The following is a 14,278-nucleotide window of genomic DNA, read 5'->3' as shown; positions in this document are numbered from 1 at the left end:
AGTGGTCTTTATCCCAATGTTGTCCATTTTCAATGTGGATAAATGTTCTTCAGGGCTTTGCATAACTTCTGGCAGGAAGGCTAAGTGCAGATTTTTCATTTTAAAGTGGTATAATATTTTAAAGTGATGTTAAAGTGGGATAATATCCCTCCTAAGCTTCTATCCCTTCTAGACTGCCTGGCTGTGATGCTTTAACTGTTTGTTGCCCCTCATCATTATCAAACATGTGTTCACACATACATTTCACATGGATTCTGTGTCTCAGCTTGGAGGCCTTGTTGGTTTATAGCTTATTCCTGTTTCTGTGGCCTGTAGCACCTTTACATACATGGACACCTCCCTGGACACGACACCAGTCATTCACTGAGCGGGTCTGTGCTGCTTAGTGCCCAACAGACACAATTTTTTTCAAACTCTCTGCTGTAACAGGACTGAGTATTTGCCAGAATAAGCATGGAGTCAGAATCCATACAGTAACACAGCACTACAGAAGGAGCCCCACAGATTCATTCAAATGTTGCCTGACAGAGTTAACCCTTCTGCTGGTTAGAGACAGAGTCAGTGACAGTGACAAATGGAGGAGCACAGCTCTGAATACATCAGCAGCCCTAGGATTTCCCAGGGGTCCCTGCACCGTCTCACAAACTCCCACTCGTAACCGGAGAGAAACAGAGAAGCACTGGAGTCCGTTTGGAGGATTGTTTGAATACTGAAGCTGAATTCGTCCCTGTCAACGGCTCTGAGGCAATATCAGAGGCTGGAAGCATAGAGGAAGAGACTGGAAAGATCTCCAGCTCCTGCTTATGCCTCTGGGTGCTACTATCCTACTTGTGAGTCTGTGATCTCACATATGATACGTTAGCTTTATGATCAAGGGCTTGGACGGGCTCGTCAGGCCTGTGGAGAGACTGTCACACAGCAGTGGTAAATTGAAATTCAAATTTAAATTTAAATTTAAATGTGGGACCTTGGTAGGAAAGTACAACACAAGGCCCTGCAGTTGCAGTCTGCCAGCATGCACTTTTACCAGGGGCAGCTGTGTAGCATAGTGATAAGGAGCAGGACTTGTAAGTAAAAGGTTGCCGGTTCAATTCCCCACTGGGGTGCTGTTGCTGTACCCTTGGGCAAGGTACCCAACCTAGAATTGTCTCAGTAAACATCCAGCTGAATAAATGGGTAACATGTTAAAAAAAAAGAAAGTTGTAATCTATGTAAGTTGCTCTGGATAAGACTGTCTGCTACATGCCAATAATGTAATGGACTTGTTTAAATTACTACACCTTTTGGCTCTTTCCTCCACTCCGCACTGCAGGGCACCTGTGCCTGAACTTAGGCAAATGCGCAGGGGTGTTTCTTCATTGACTTCTCAATTTGCATTGACTGTGCTTTTGTTGCAGCCTTACCAGCAAAGCCCCTGTGATCTCAGGGGGGATGGGGGGGTGTGCAGGGGTAACTCTGTGAGGGTGGTGGAGCAGACGCCAGGGCTGGGCCGCCGGAGGAAAGGCCAGACTGCTCTGTGTCATTTCGCCTGTCTCTCCCAGCTCTGGAGCTTGTTCTTATTGGATGATACTTCATAATAACCATCTATGGTATGCAAGTCTCAGTCATACGGCACTGTGTGTGTATGAGAGAGAGTGAGACGGAGAGAGAGGGGCTGGAGCTGAGAGGTTTAAGATGCTCAGCCTGTCCACGGCCAATTGGCCACCGCCGGCGGCAGACAATGGGCAGATTGTCCCAGGAAAGTAGGACGATCATCTCGAGGAAGTAAACAGCTCCTGCTCAGCTCACGAGCACAGCGCATTTCTAACCTTTTACACACTGGGTGTGGGGGCCCTCGGGGGGGCCTAAAGAAAAGGCTTTGGGGTGCCTTGTAAAAAATTATGCCTTGTCACTTTTACTGTAGGTTTAAATCACAAAGATGAAAATTCTGATTAAACTGTCTGAGAGGATAAATGGGGATTAAAAAAATAAAAAATAGCACAATAGGAAAGGATTCAAGTATTATGCTTAAGAGCTTTTTGATATTGAACTGGACCAACTAAATGTTAACACTTGTAATGAGGGTTATTTTGCCAAGCGAGCATGATACATTTTTAATTTCCACATTGTAGCTCTGTAATCTGTTTGCTTTTCGAGCTTCCTGATTTTTTCTTCAACTTGCAAGCTCAGCCTGCTCAACAACTTTAATAACAGTTGTGAGGGTAATGATATGCTCATGGGAATAGATGCAAAATAATGTAATAGCGTATTCAAAGTATTCAATGTGAAATATTCAAACCGTGGTGCGGCACTGTAACAGCAGAGAGATACAGTTGTGGGAAACAGCCGAGAGGGAAATTGGAGAGATGCAACAGAGAGATGCAGTACAGAGGGACAGCAGTCAGCAGACCAGAAGTGCAGAGTTGCAGTGCCTGCTGCTGCTTCTGTTAGGAGAATCAGAATGAGCTTCTAAGGAGGAGTGTTGTCTGTAACTGGGTTTGAACACACTTAAATTACCAGAAACATTTAGTAACACATCCCACAGAGACCTTTCCAATCAATAAAAGACATGTCATAAACAAGCAATGAATCAACAAGCAAAGTGTCTCAGACAGGTGACATGCGTATTTAATCACATAAAGAGGTGACAAGTGCGTAAAGGGTTGTGAGAGGGAAGCTGTGTTGGGCAGATTGCATCAGCTCCTGCTCCTCCTGCTGTTCCCTTTGGGTGAGAGTGTTCAAGTAGAAGAGCACCAGGTGCTGTTTACCTGCATTAATTGCCCAGCCTTCTGAGCCATTCAGGGCTCTGTGCGGCAGTGCGCACTCGTGTGAGTGTTCGTGCACCCCTGGCCTTGCTCACCTACCCTTTACTTAATTTGCCATGTCCAAGGTCCCTCTACCAGGATGGTAGGTCTGACCTCCATGTTCCTGCTGGAATCCGCTGACTACGAGTGAGAGGCGAGAGCTGGGACAGAGGCAATCAAATGCGCATTGGGGGCTTTTGCTGCCCTCCAGTGGACATATTGTGCAACTGAAATTAATTTCTAAACTACCTAAACTACTAGGATTATATGGATTATACATTTAGGAAAATCCCCCCAGTGTACAGTAAACAGACAGACAGATGGATGTTAGCCCCACGCCATAATAAAACAGATGTTCATTTTTTTTTGTCTTAATTGTGTTTACACGCAAATGCAAATTAATTGCTAAAACTGCTTAAGGACGCTTCCTCTTTGGTGCCAGCATCACTGCTACCAGTCTCTGGGGATTTAATTAATGAGTAATATACAAGAGGTTACAGATCCCAGATCAGAGGGTAGTGAAAACACATATGTGGGCTGTACAGCACTGAGGAGACAGATTCAAGCTTAGGGTTAGTGGTGAGGACGATGTCAAGAAACATCTGAAGACACAGCTCTTTCATGCTCAGATGAGCACCTGAAACACAACCACCCAAAGCAATTTCTTTTGTCTTAAACTTTGCTTTCCTTTACTAAAAAACAGATCTAATGGTTTAATGCACTTCTATCTGTAGCAGGCAGCTTGTAAGTGTCTGGTCATGCAGCACTTGTTTAATATTGCTGACTCCTTATATGCTTTATAAGCTTTTTACTTGTGCTGTACTCTGCCTCACTTGGTGCCTTGTGCCAAATGAATAAATGTAATGTAAATGTGCGGGAGCAACAGACCGTTATGACGAAGCGGTCTCAAGGAGGACAGAGACCCAGTCACGACATCGCTAGTTCAGTGCCCGCCACATGCAAAGTCACAAAAGTTTATCCCCATGCCATATCGCTTCCCTGCTAACACCACGTCTAGGCAAGCTTTTTGTCCTTGCTGTACCAGGGCAGGGGTGTGTTAATGTAACATAAGGACTTGCATATTTTCCCCATTGCTAATATTTGAAATGAGCGCAGTTTGTCACAGGAATATGAAGTGACCTTCACTTTGGCGTAACATTGTAAGCATGCTCAGTGTAATGTTTATTGGCCATGATGGCAGGAAATGAGAGCAGTACAGACACCCTAAGAGCTGGAACAAAAAACACTCCTCTGTCACTTCTCATACAGGGTGATCTACATCTCTATCATCATCTACGTAACCATCATTAGTATATAACAAAGTGCTTATTATGTTTAGACAAAAATGACCCATTCCACAAGAGACCCATAGCACAATGAAGTTAAAGTCATTCAGGGAAGTAAAGCAAAAATCATGAGGCAATATACTTTTCTGCATATTGTTGTTTTGTTAAACTACACCTCACATTGATTTTATTTGACCTAATATGAATTGAATCAACATGATATAATGTAATTATAATAGGCTACCTAAATGTGTGACAAATTAAATGAAACAGGAGAGGTCTGGGAAACTTCTGCCCCCAACAACTGATCCAGGATGAAATTTACCATCCCTTAACCTGACTCCAGCTGTGGGCACTTATCTAGAAACAGTGCGTGGAGTCAGGATTCATCTTTAGTAGACGCTGTTGTCCTGTTGGTAACAGAGACCTAAGAGACCCAGTGGTGTGGGCTGGTGGGGTTTCTCCTCTCCGGGTTCCATACAGAGAGGGGGAAATGCCACACACAATGAGGCGGCACCTGGCAGGGCAGGGTCAGGACAGGAAGTGGGGTCGGGCCCGGCGAACTTCCCCTTTCTCTGCCCCACAGGAAGTCCTGCCGAAAGGAAAGACAGGACAGCAAGCGCAGGCAGCAGACGAATGAGTAAGTGTGCGGCCGTCGGAAAGGAAGTGATGATGTTTTTGCTGTCTAAGCAGAGGGAGATTCGGGGGAAATGTATGACAAACTCGTCTGCAGTTACATAGCTGTGACTGGATCAGATGTCAGTGCGTATGGAAACTTGTGAGGCGTTTGCTATTAGGTTTCAAGATATCCATCTCTGATCAACAGAGGGCTTTTGTATTTTGAACAGATCATGCTGATCACATATTTCTGGGTAAGCAACAGCAATCGTCAGGCATTGTTGCGGTTACTGTGGCGTTTCCTGTGTGCCCCCTGCAGGCGGTCATTGGTACTGACGGCACAGGGGGCTGTTGTGATGGACTGGGACACCTGGGCTCCAGCAGCACTGAGCAGGCCAGTGTGAGGAACCTGAAGAAAATTCTTTCCCTTCTGTCTGAGCACTTATCTGCCACATGGCCCCCTTAAGCTGCCTGCAATCTATCAGGCTTTTGTGCAATGCTCCAGTGCACATAGCTGACTGTAGAGGGGCTGGAGAGGAGAGGAAGCAGTGAGGCGAGGGAGACAAGGAGAGCGAACTATGTCCTAGCTAGGGATTCCTATATGTTTTGAGTTTTCTGTGAATTCGTGCATGTTAAGACTGTGTGTGTATGTGTATTTGTGTGTGTGTGTGTGCGCGCGCGTGCGTGTGTGTGTCAGTGTGTGCGTTTTTGGCAGCGAGTTCTCACTGTAAGTGCCACGCCTCGCGCAGTGCACAGACAGCCGCGCTGGCACCGCGCAGTGACACAGTGCGACCTCAGTGACTCACCCTCCCCAGAGCTGTCCGCCTTGTGTTTCTGCAGCCACTTATCATGCCGTTATCAGGAGGTTTTTGCGGCACTCTGTTTGAGAGGATCAGTGAGAAGTAGGGAGAGATAAGGGGCCACAGGAGTGAATGAAACAGCTGTGGGAGCCGGAGGAAGGGGGGGCAGGGTAGAAGGCTCGGGCCGCCGCCTGCAATAACAGACCCGCCTGGGCGCAGGGGCAGGGAGCAGGGTGAGCAGCGTGTCACTCACACCAGGGGCGGCTGTAACAGCGGTGCCTCAGAGCACAGCATTACCAGTCCTTACCATTCACCATGGTTTTAATATCGAGGAAACAAACTGATTCTACTTTCTTAGTTATCGGTAAACAAACTGAATATTTATACACCACCTGACCCTTCCATAACTTGCTACTAAAGCACAAATGCAAGCCGTCCTGTGAGAATATTTTGTATTGCGTTTCTGTGTAATATCCACTCGTAAATCACTAAAGAATGCTGAGCTATAGTGTGTGAGGAAATGCATATTGAACATGACAGGGCCCACACACAATCACAAGTACTTCTACATGGCAATTCTCACAACCAACGAGAGTGTATCAGCTAGAGAAATTATATGATAAAAGAGTTCCAGCAGCCTGAGCATATTGGTTGAAGGGTTGGCTGTTTTAGATCACAGTGTTCTTCGCCGGACCAGCTGTCCAGATAGATATCCCCTCCAGAGAAGGGAAGTCACCCCTCTCACCCCCATAGGGGGATTTACAGCCTGCTGTTAAATCCCACGGGACAGGATCACCCATCCTGCCCACACCCCCCCTCCTCACAGGAGTAGCAGGAGTTCCTGTGTGTCAACAGGCCGGGGGACCGACCGGGACGTCGGCACTGACATCTTACTTACACATGCGCATGTGCGAACACGAGACAAAGAAACTCTGGGGGAGAGCTTGAGTGATATTAGCACAGTGAGATTTGATCGAATATGAGGTGGAGGCTCTAAGAGGCCCTCTATTCAATCAGGGAGGAAAGGAGAGAAGACCCAGGAGAGACTAGGACAGGGTATGTTGCATCTGTATGAGTCAAGGAAGCACCTTCTCCATCCGCCTGAGACACCACAAAGTGTAACTGTATCAAAGTGCGAGAGAGTGTGTATTAAGTTAAAGTGGAACTATGAGAAGCGTGTGAGGATGATGGGGCGTTTACAGCAGGAGCCAGGTTTGGGCTGATGGAGCAGGCTGCAAAATTCAATTACGCTAAAAAGCCTGAAATTGAGGGATCAGTAACTGAGGGGGTGAAGGATGAGTAACAGGATGGAAAAAAGCAGCCCTGATGGAAATAAAAGAAGGAGTGTGAGTGTAGAGAAGGCTGCCTAATGTAAGGCAAGAGTCATGAACACCAGCATCTTCACTTGATCTATACCAGAGAGAAATCCACTGCAACGATCATCCAGTTTCTCATTTATTACTGAGGCCATCGCCACAAGGATAATGAGGAGAAAGAGAGGTGGATGTTATTTGTGAATGAATCTACTCTTGCCTCACAGAAATTTCATGCTGCGGTGTTACGCAACAAGTGACTGCGTCTGCGCCTCTTTCGCTGACCAGCTGCCCCCCACCCCCCACCCCAACCAACACCCCCCCACCCTCTTACCTCAAGGGGCTGTGGGAGTGTCACCCCACGTCAGTGTCAGTCTCAGTCTCGCACCGTTGACCCCAAACAACGCTCTCACTCACCCACTAAGCAAAGGCACGGTTCTCCCCTCACCACGGGCACACAGTGTGCACGGTCCAGCGTAGACACACAGACACCCTCCACCCTTCACCACAGACACCTTCTCTGCCCCCTCCCTGCCAGCTATACTCTCAGAAATTTCACCATCATACCCCTGTCAATAGCAAAGCACTCCTGACATTCTACAAAGGAGAAACTCAGGGTCAGAAATGGCAGCTCAATCTTGTAATTAAATCGGGTATCCAATCACAGTAGGACACACAAACATGTCTGACATGTTGCACTGGCTCATACAGTAGAGCTTTCCTCCACTGGACTCCTGACACACACCATGGACTCTGTGTGTGCAGACTAAACAGACCCGGTGCAGCCTGGTTCATCAATAATTCAGGCTCCATTTTGCCTAGCTGATTTCTGAGTCAACACCTCAGAGCTCAGACGAGGGAAACCGGAAGAACCCAAACACTTCAGGCGTGTCACATTGTGCTAAGCAGAGTGATTTGTTCATGTCCAGCGGCAGCAGGTACATGGGAGGGGGAGCGGACTTAGAGTCAGGAGACGGGGGCTGTGAGGGCACCACAGTCAAAATGAGGATGTGAGACAGGTCGCCCATAACACCACTGGCCTCTCCAAAACTGAAACATTCACTCCTAAATGTCACGCCCTCTTTGCTTCCCTTCAACTATATGTCCTTGTCATCGGACCTCACCTCCAACCTATTTATGATTTAGATTAATTTTATTTACAATTTTCAAAACATGACGTCTGCTCAGTAGATCAGAAAAAGACGAATAAAAGGTACACGTAAATGTACACATAAGAATGACTACATCATTCTGAACCCCTAAAGCTCCAGCCCTGCACCTGTTGATGCAGCTTGTTCACAGACTTCCACACTTTGAATCTGGAATCAGACACAAGCAAACACAAACATAAGATGAAGACCCAACTGGCTGAACCAGCACAGCATGACTACTCTTCCCTGACATTACTTAGAATCAGATCTGTAATACATGGTGTCACACCGAATGCTGGTGTCTGCTAAGATCAAGATGACTGCCTGGGCTTTGTCTGTAAACCAGGGCTGCACTTTTCCTGGAAAAAAGTAGTATCCATAGTATTTCTAGCTACCTCTTTTTGCTGTAATTAGTAATATTAGCTATGAAGAAGAACCTTCACCTGTTTCCCAAAAACTGTTTTAATTGTTTAATTGTTAGTTAATTGTTGTTTAATTGAGGATCTCTGGTTGTGAAATCTGATGGATCTCTACTACTGTGAAGAGGTTTATTTTACATTTACGTTTATTTATTTAGCAGACACTTTTATCCAAAGCGACTTACTTATCCATCTTGCTCTTCTCATTTGATTATGTTAACATTATTTTAAGACCAATTGTGTTGATGCTGAAGGTGCCTTACTTTGTTTGTGTGTGTGTGAGTGCATGCATGTATATGTGAGTATGTATGTGTGAGGTGTGTGCGTGTGTATGTATGTGTGTGCCTACGCATACATGTGTTTATGAGTGTGTGTATGTGTGTGTACACATGTGTTTATGAGAGTGTGTGTGTGTGTGTGTGCGCGCATGTATATATGTGTTTATGAGAGTGTGTGTGTGTGTGTGTGTGCATGTATACATGTGTTTATGAGAGTGTGTGTGTGTGTGTGTGCATGTATACATGTGTTTATGAGTGTGTGTGTGTGTGTGTGTGTGTGGGGAACAGAGAGGCCGTGAGTGTGATTTGAAGACGTGGCCGGTGAGGAAGCGGGCTGAGCGAGCACTGCGGCTCGCTCTCTTGCGTGGGTAGCTCAGATTCTCTTCCTCAGAACTGCCCTCCTCCCTTCGGCTCGGCTTTGAAGTGGCTCTCGGCCCGCGCTCTAATCGCAGCCACATGGCCCTGTGCTTTGAGCCTCCGGGCTCTGTCCGCCACACTCGCTCCACGGTGCGGCCGGGCACGGGCCTCCGCGCCCCCCGGCCTCCCCACCAGCGCGCTTTTAATGAGACTCCTCTGCTGTTTTTAACATCACTCCGCAGCGGCCCAGCTCTCCCTTTCCCTCCTCCCTCTTCCCCCATCTCTAGCTCCTTTATGCAGTCTTCTTTATCTTCTTGTGTCGGTCTGTTTGTTTTTCCTCACTGTGTGCTACTTTGATTGTTTGCCCTTGTCTCAGAGGGAGTAGTATTGTTAGCATTCCCCATTTCACAATGGGTAATAGTAACACCACAGAAGTCACAGATTAAGCACAAGATTCAACCCAGCCGCAGCGCAGCTTCTCCGTCCGAAGAAGGAATTAATTTTTAATACTTACACAACATTTTTGGTTCTTTTTGTGTTCACAGTTTTGGGCGAAGGACATTACAGTTAGATTGAATAGAACTCTAAGTCTGAGTGTACCTTTTATTCATATTCATATTCAATCAGATTCAGAGTCACGGCGGTCATCTTGTGTCCCACCATCTCTGTAGTTTAAGTATGAAATGGCTATTTATGGCAAAATGCAAATGCAGATGTACAAGGCATGTCCTCAAATCTTATGCCAACAGTTCTCAACTTTGAAAGTGTGATCATTTTGAACCACAGAAACCAAATGTTGCTGAAATTGGAACACACTGCTTTCTAGGTGTTTTTTTTCACAGTTTTTTTTTTTAGCACCAATGAATGAGTTAACAGTATTGACGTAGAACCTATTTGAGTCTCTCATTAAAATAAATCACATTCATTGGCATATATTGGTCCACTTTTGTAGTAAGTTGGATTGATGCATGTTTCTGAATACAGTGCTCGACTTACACTTCCATGAAAACAAGGACAATGGTTACATGCCACACCATATGTGCTACTCCAAATGTACTCCACTATAATATGTTAAAATATACTTAATGCAGTTTCTTGATGTCTGGGGCAATTGAACACTACACTCCTCATAAATTCATACTCCCTGATGCGCAAAGGCGTGTTGTGTTTCAGGGTTATAAAATGAACTGTCCTTAACTTTGAATCGCCCACTTCTTCTCAACCCAGTCTTTTTTTTTAACCCTGTTGGGAGACCCGGCGTTGAGAGATCTTCAGGGACATGACGATTTTTAATACAATTACTTTTCCCGGCACTCTTCCCACTCCTACCCCCGTGTTATGATTAATTCAGTTCCCGTCACTTTGAGACGGACTTCCCCAGTGTGATGCCGGGCACCCCTTCCCCCCTTCTTTTCCTCCCTCTTGTCCCTCTTTATCTACTCAATCGCTCCAGTACGGTTCCTCTACCTTTTTAGTTTCCCTTGATGCATTTTTCCTATTTACACGTGTTTTGCTTTGGTGGCCTTGGACACAGCGACGGACACTCCCTTGTGGACACGCGTCACGGTGGCCTTACAATAACACGAACGCTGAGAGAGAAAAAAGGGCGGCCAGAGGGAGCTAATGCGCCCCTTGCAATCAGACAGGCCCCATATTACGGGAGGCGAGGGAGGGAACATGTTGCTAGCAAGGCGGGCGCTTAGCTTGGCGCACAGATTTTCTCAGTGCGCCCCTATCTCGTCTGGCTCAGTTTAGCGGGCGGGCTGAGGGAGAGAGGGATTTACACTGAAGCAGTCCGCGCAGAGGAGGGGGGTCATACCAAACAGCCCAAACAACGGAAAAGAGGGGGGTTTGTAAGGAAGGAAACTTAAGAGGTGAAGGCTACCGTGCACCGCTCCTGGACTACCACTCGCGTGTTCTTTTACTGCGCCCTTATGCGTTTTTCATTGGTGTAGTGTTTGTTTCTGTTTCAGTAGCAACTTAGTAGGCGCAAATTCCTCCTCCTCTTTTCTGCAAAACAATCCGAGCTGTCCAATGAATGGAGTTGCTTTTTGCCTTGTTGGAATTCCACCCTACACAGAAACAGAAGTAAGTCCTCATTAGAGGGATTTTTGCCGTCGTGTGTGAAATTGCTCCGTGTTGGTGTTGTTGGATCACGGAAACTTGCATTGCAGGAATTGTGAAAATTTGGGTTGGCCTTGGCTCTAGGTAACTTGTCTTTTCCCCCCGAGTTAAATAATGTGACCATAGAGCATGATGTCCTAAGAGGATTACGGCATGTACACACAGACATGGAGAAGGGCCGCCGTACAGACTTTGTTTTTCTCATTCTCTGTTTAATTTACGCACTTTGGGGGTTATGGGGGTTATTGATAAAGTCAGCTATTGAGACGCGAACCCAGTGTGAGGCTGTCAAACTGCTCACTTGTTAAACGAGTTCAAACAAAAGTGCTCCTCTGCCGATTCAATTTCTATGTGGAGTGGAGGTGGCGGACTCCGCTTGGAGCTGTCAAACCAGGATGTCCGAAGAACTAGGTAACGGAATGCAGCGAACTTCTTTTACAACCAATCTGTCATTGTTCTTTTATTTGTTATTAGTTCTTGATACATTGTGATCGTATTGCATATTGGTCTCGACTGTAGTGCTTCTTTCCTTGTTTACTTTGGCTCCTTGAAATAAACAGCACGTTGGCATACATAACGTGTCTTGAGTTAATTTGATACACCCAAATTTAAACCTGTTATGTAAATATGTAAATATTCCGTTCTAAAACTTTTCTATACGTTTTCTTCATTGTAAGACATTATAGCTAGATGCTTGACATGCACATATCCTTTCCTTCCGGTTCGTTTTCCTGCAAGACTAGCACTCTGCGCAACCCATTCAAGGACGTGTTCCACAGCGTTACGTGTTGATGATAGATAAGGCCAATCTGTGTAAAAAGTAAGAGCTTTTGTTATTAACAACTGCTGCAAATGGGAACATAGTGGGAATGCAAACATTTCTCTGCTGGACGTTCTTTTACGTGGTTGTGGTTTTATATGCTTAAAACAATTAGTAAATATCGCTGATTTGCGCTTAGCAAATGGAACCTGTCGCTGTAAGTTTCTGTCCTAAGTTTTGTAAAGCTCGCCGTTCATATCAAGCCTCTTCATTGAAAGTCACCTTAATGCATCCACTCACATCCCGTTCATGTCAGCTGTCTAACTTTTAAAACTAAAAAAATTGTTTCCAGCCAACCCTTCAGCTCTGTCACTGAAGTGCAGCACAGCCATATGGGGGATGAAAGAAATAAGCAGTCAGAATGGTTCAAAGTAGCATCAAAGTATCTGGACAGGTGGGCAGAGATACACACAATAGCTTCTGAGGCCTGGCCTGTCTGTGTCACTCCAAATGCCACCAGAGCAACCCTAGACCCAGGGGGAGAGGACCCAGTTTGTGACTTTTTTCACTTTTGCCTTGACACACCAGGGAGATTAGTTTTTGTCTGCTGAAAAGGTGTGGTAAACGACTAGCTCCGGCACACAGGGGTGGAATATCACAGAGCGGAGACAGACCTGAGGATACCAGTGTGTCTCAATGGCACTTTATCCCAACCGAAAGCAATTTTATGCTGTTAACAGATATCACATGAATGTGCTGCTCGGCGTGGACATCCAATTTTCTAATTAAAGCCTGTGGAAGTCAGAACGGGCTTAATTTAGCCAGGTATTTGTTTATGTGGGGAGGGGATGTGGATGTGGCTGCCTTTGCAGCCAAAGCTGCTGATTCAGTTACAGAGACAATCAGGAATTCTCCCCACTATTGTGTTTCAGCACTCATTCTATATGAAAATAACACTCTTAAATGAGCACCTTAAGTAGGCCTCTTGGTAGTGTGTAAGGGCTCAGTGTAAGTTTGTTTATTGTGAGGAAGGTGGGAGAGCTCACCAGACCAAGGCTGATGTTGCAGAGCATGTGTTGGCGGGATGTTGGAGAGATCGGAACTGCTGTAGGGGAGGGGAGGGTCAGCACCAGCTCTGTAAAGCTCAGACGCACACGGTTACACCATGTGCTATCGATCAGCGTTACGAGAAAGCCTTTAAAAAAAATCAGTGTAGCGCGGCACAGAGATGTGCGTCAGTGGAAGACGGATGTGCTCCATCTTTCCCCGATTAGGGCGCTGGCCCGGGTCCATCTCGGCCTGCTGCGTGGCAGATGCCAGTGCGTTTTCATGTCCCGCTGTCTCCCGCCCTCTGTCCTGAGCCTGCTCTGTCGCCACTGTGTCCCGCTCTGTCCAGCTGTGTCACACTCGGTCCCACTGTGTCCCGCTCTGTCCTGCTGTGTCACACTCGATCCCACTGTGTCCCGCTCTCTCCTGCGGTGTCTCACTCGATCCCACTGTGTCCCGCTCTGTCCTGCTGTGTCACACTCGATCCCACTGTGTCCCGCTCTCTCCTGCTGAGTCTCACTCGATCCCACTGTGTCCCGCTCTGTCCTGCTGAGTCTCACTCGATCCCACTGTGTCCCGCTCTGTCCTGCTGTGTCACACTTGATCCCACTGTGTCCCGCTCTCTCCTGCTGAGTCTCACTCGATCCCACTGTGTCCCGCTCTGTCCTGCTGAGTCTCACTCGATCCCACTGTGTCCCGCTCTGTCCTGCTGAGTCTCACTCGATCCCACTGTGTCCTGCTCTGTCCTGCTGTGTCACACTCGATCCCACTGTGTCCCGCTCTCTCCTGCTGTGTCTCGCCGTCTCCAACTGTAACACTTCTGTTCCCCTGTGTCCTGCTCTGTCCTGCTGTACCTTGATTCAGTGTCCCGCTGTATCCCATGATGCTTTCGCTTCTGTTTTGCTGGAAGTTGCTCTGGATAAGAGCTTCTGCTAAATTAACGTAATGCAATGTAATGCGTTGCACTAATAAAGGATGAGTCGCAGGACTGTCAGGGCCCTTCAGGGACACCATGAGACCATGGGCAGGAGATGATGATTACCCATCCAGCCCAGTGCGCTTGTTTCTTCAGTGGGGCAGACGGGGGGGGGTTTGCCCATACATATGGAGGCAAGGACGAGCTGTACATATCAGTGCTGCTGGGCATGGCAGTGTGGGGGATGGGGGGGGACTAGTCCCCTCCTTCAGCTTGTGTCACCACGTTCCTTATGTGGATGGGAGAGGAACTCCTCACAGGGTAGAATCCATCTGCACATTCAGAACCGCTACACTCAGGGTTACTGCCCTAAAAAAATAACTTCCAAGACAATTTATTGAATCCTCAGGTTTTATAGTGCAGCCC

General features: G+C 46.8%; 1 protein-coding gene across 4 annotated transcripts in view; it reads left to right on the top strand.

The window, feature by feature from the left end:
- Window positions 1-14,278, top strand: part of LOC118794080 (rho GTPase-activating protein 23-like) — a 79,540-nt gene that overhangs the window by 4,691 nt on the left and 60,571 nt on the right. For 2 of the 4 annotated variants that reach the window (XM_036552226.1, XM_036552222.1), the window contains exon 1: window positions 10,729-11,093. The exons of 1 other annotated variant lie outside the window; for it this stretch is intronic. In XM_036552226.1, the coding sequence (XP_036408119.1) occupies window positions 11,040-11,093 (54 nt within the window). In that variant the 5' untranslated portion in view covers window positions 10,729-11,039. Of the gene's footprint in view, window positions 1-10,728; window positions 11,094-14,278 lie in introns of those variants that run through there. One more of the 4 variants, XM_036552224.1, reaches the window with a different exon arrangement.

Source organism: Megalops cyprinoides, chromosome 19, assembly GCF_013368585.1.
Source record: "Megalops cyprinoides isolate fMegCyp1 chromosome 19, fMegCyp1.pri, whole genome shotgun sequence".
NCBI classification, from domain to species: Eukaryota; Metazoa; Chordata; class Actinopteri; order Elopiformes; family Megalopidae; genus Megalops; species Megalops cyprinoides.
This window is presented reverse-complemented; position numbering and strand designations above follow the sequence as displayed.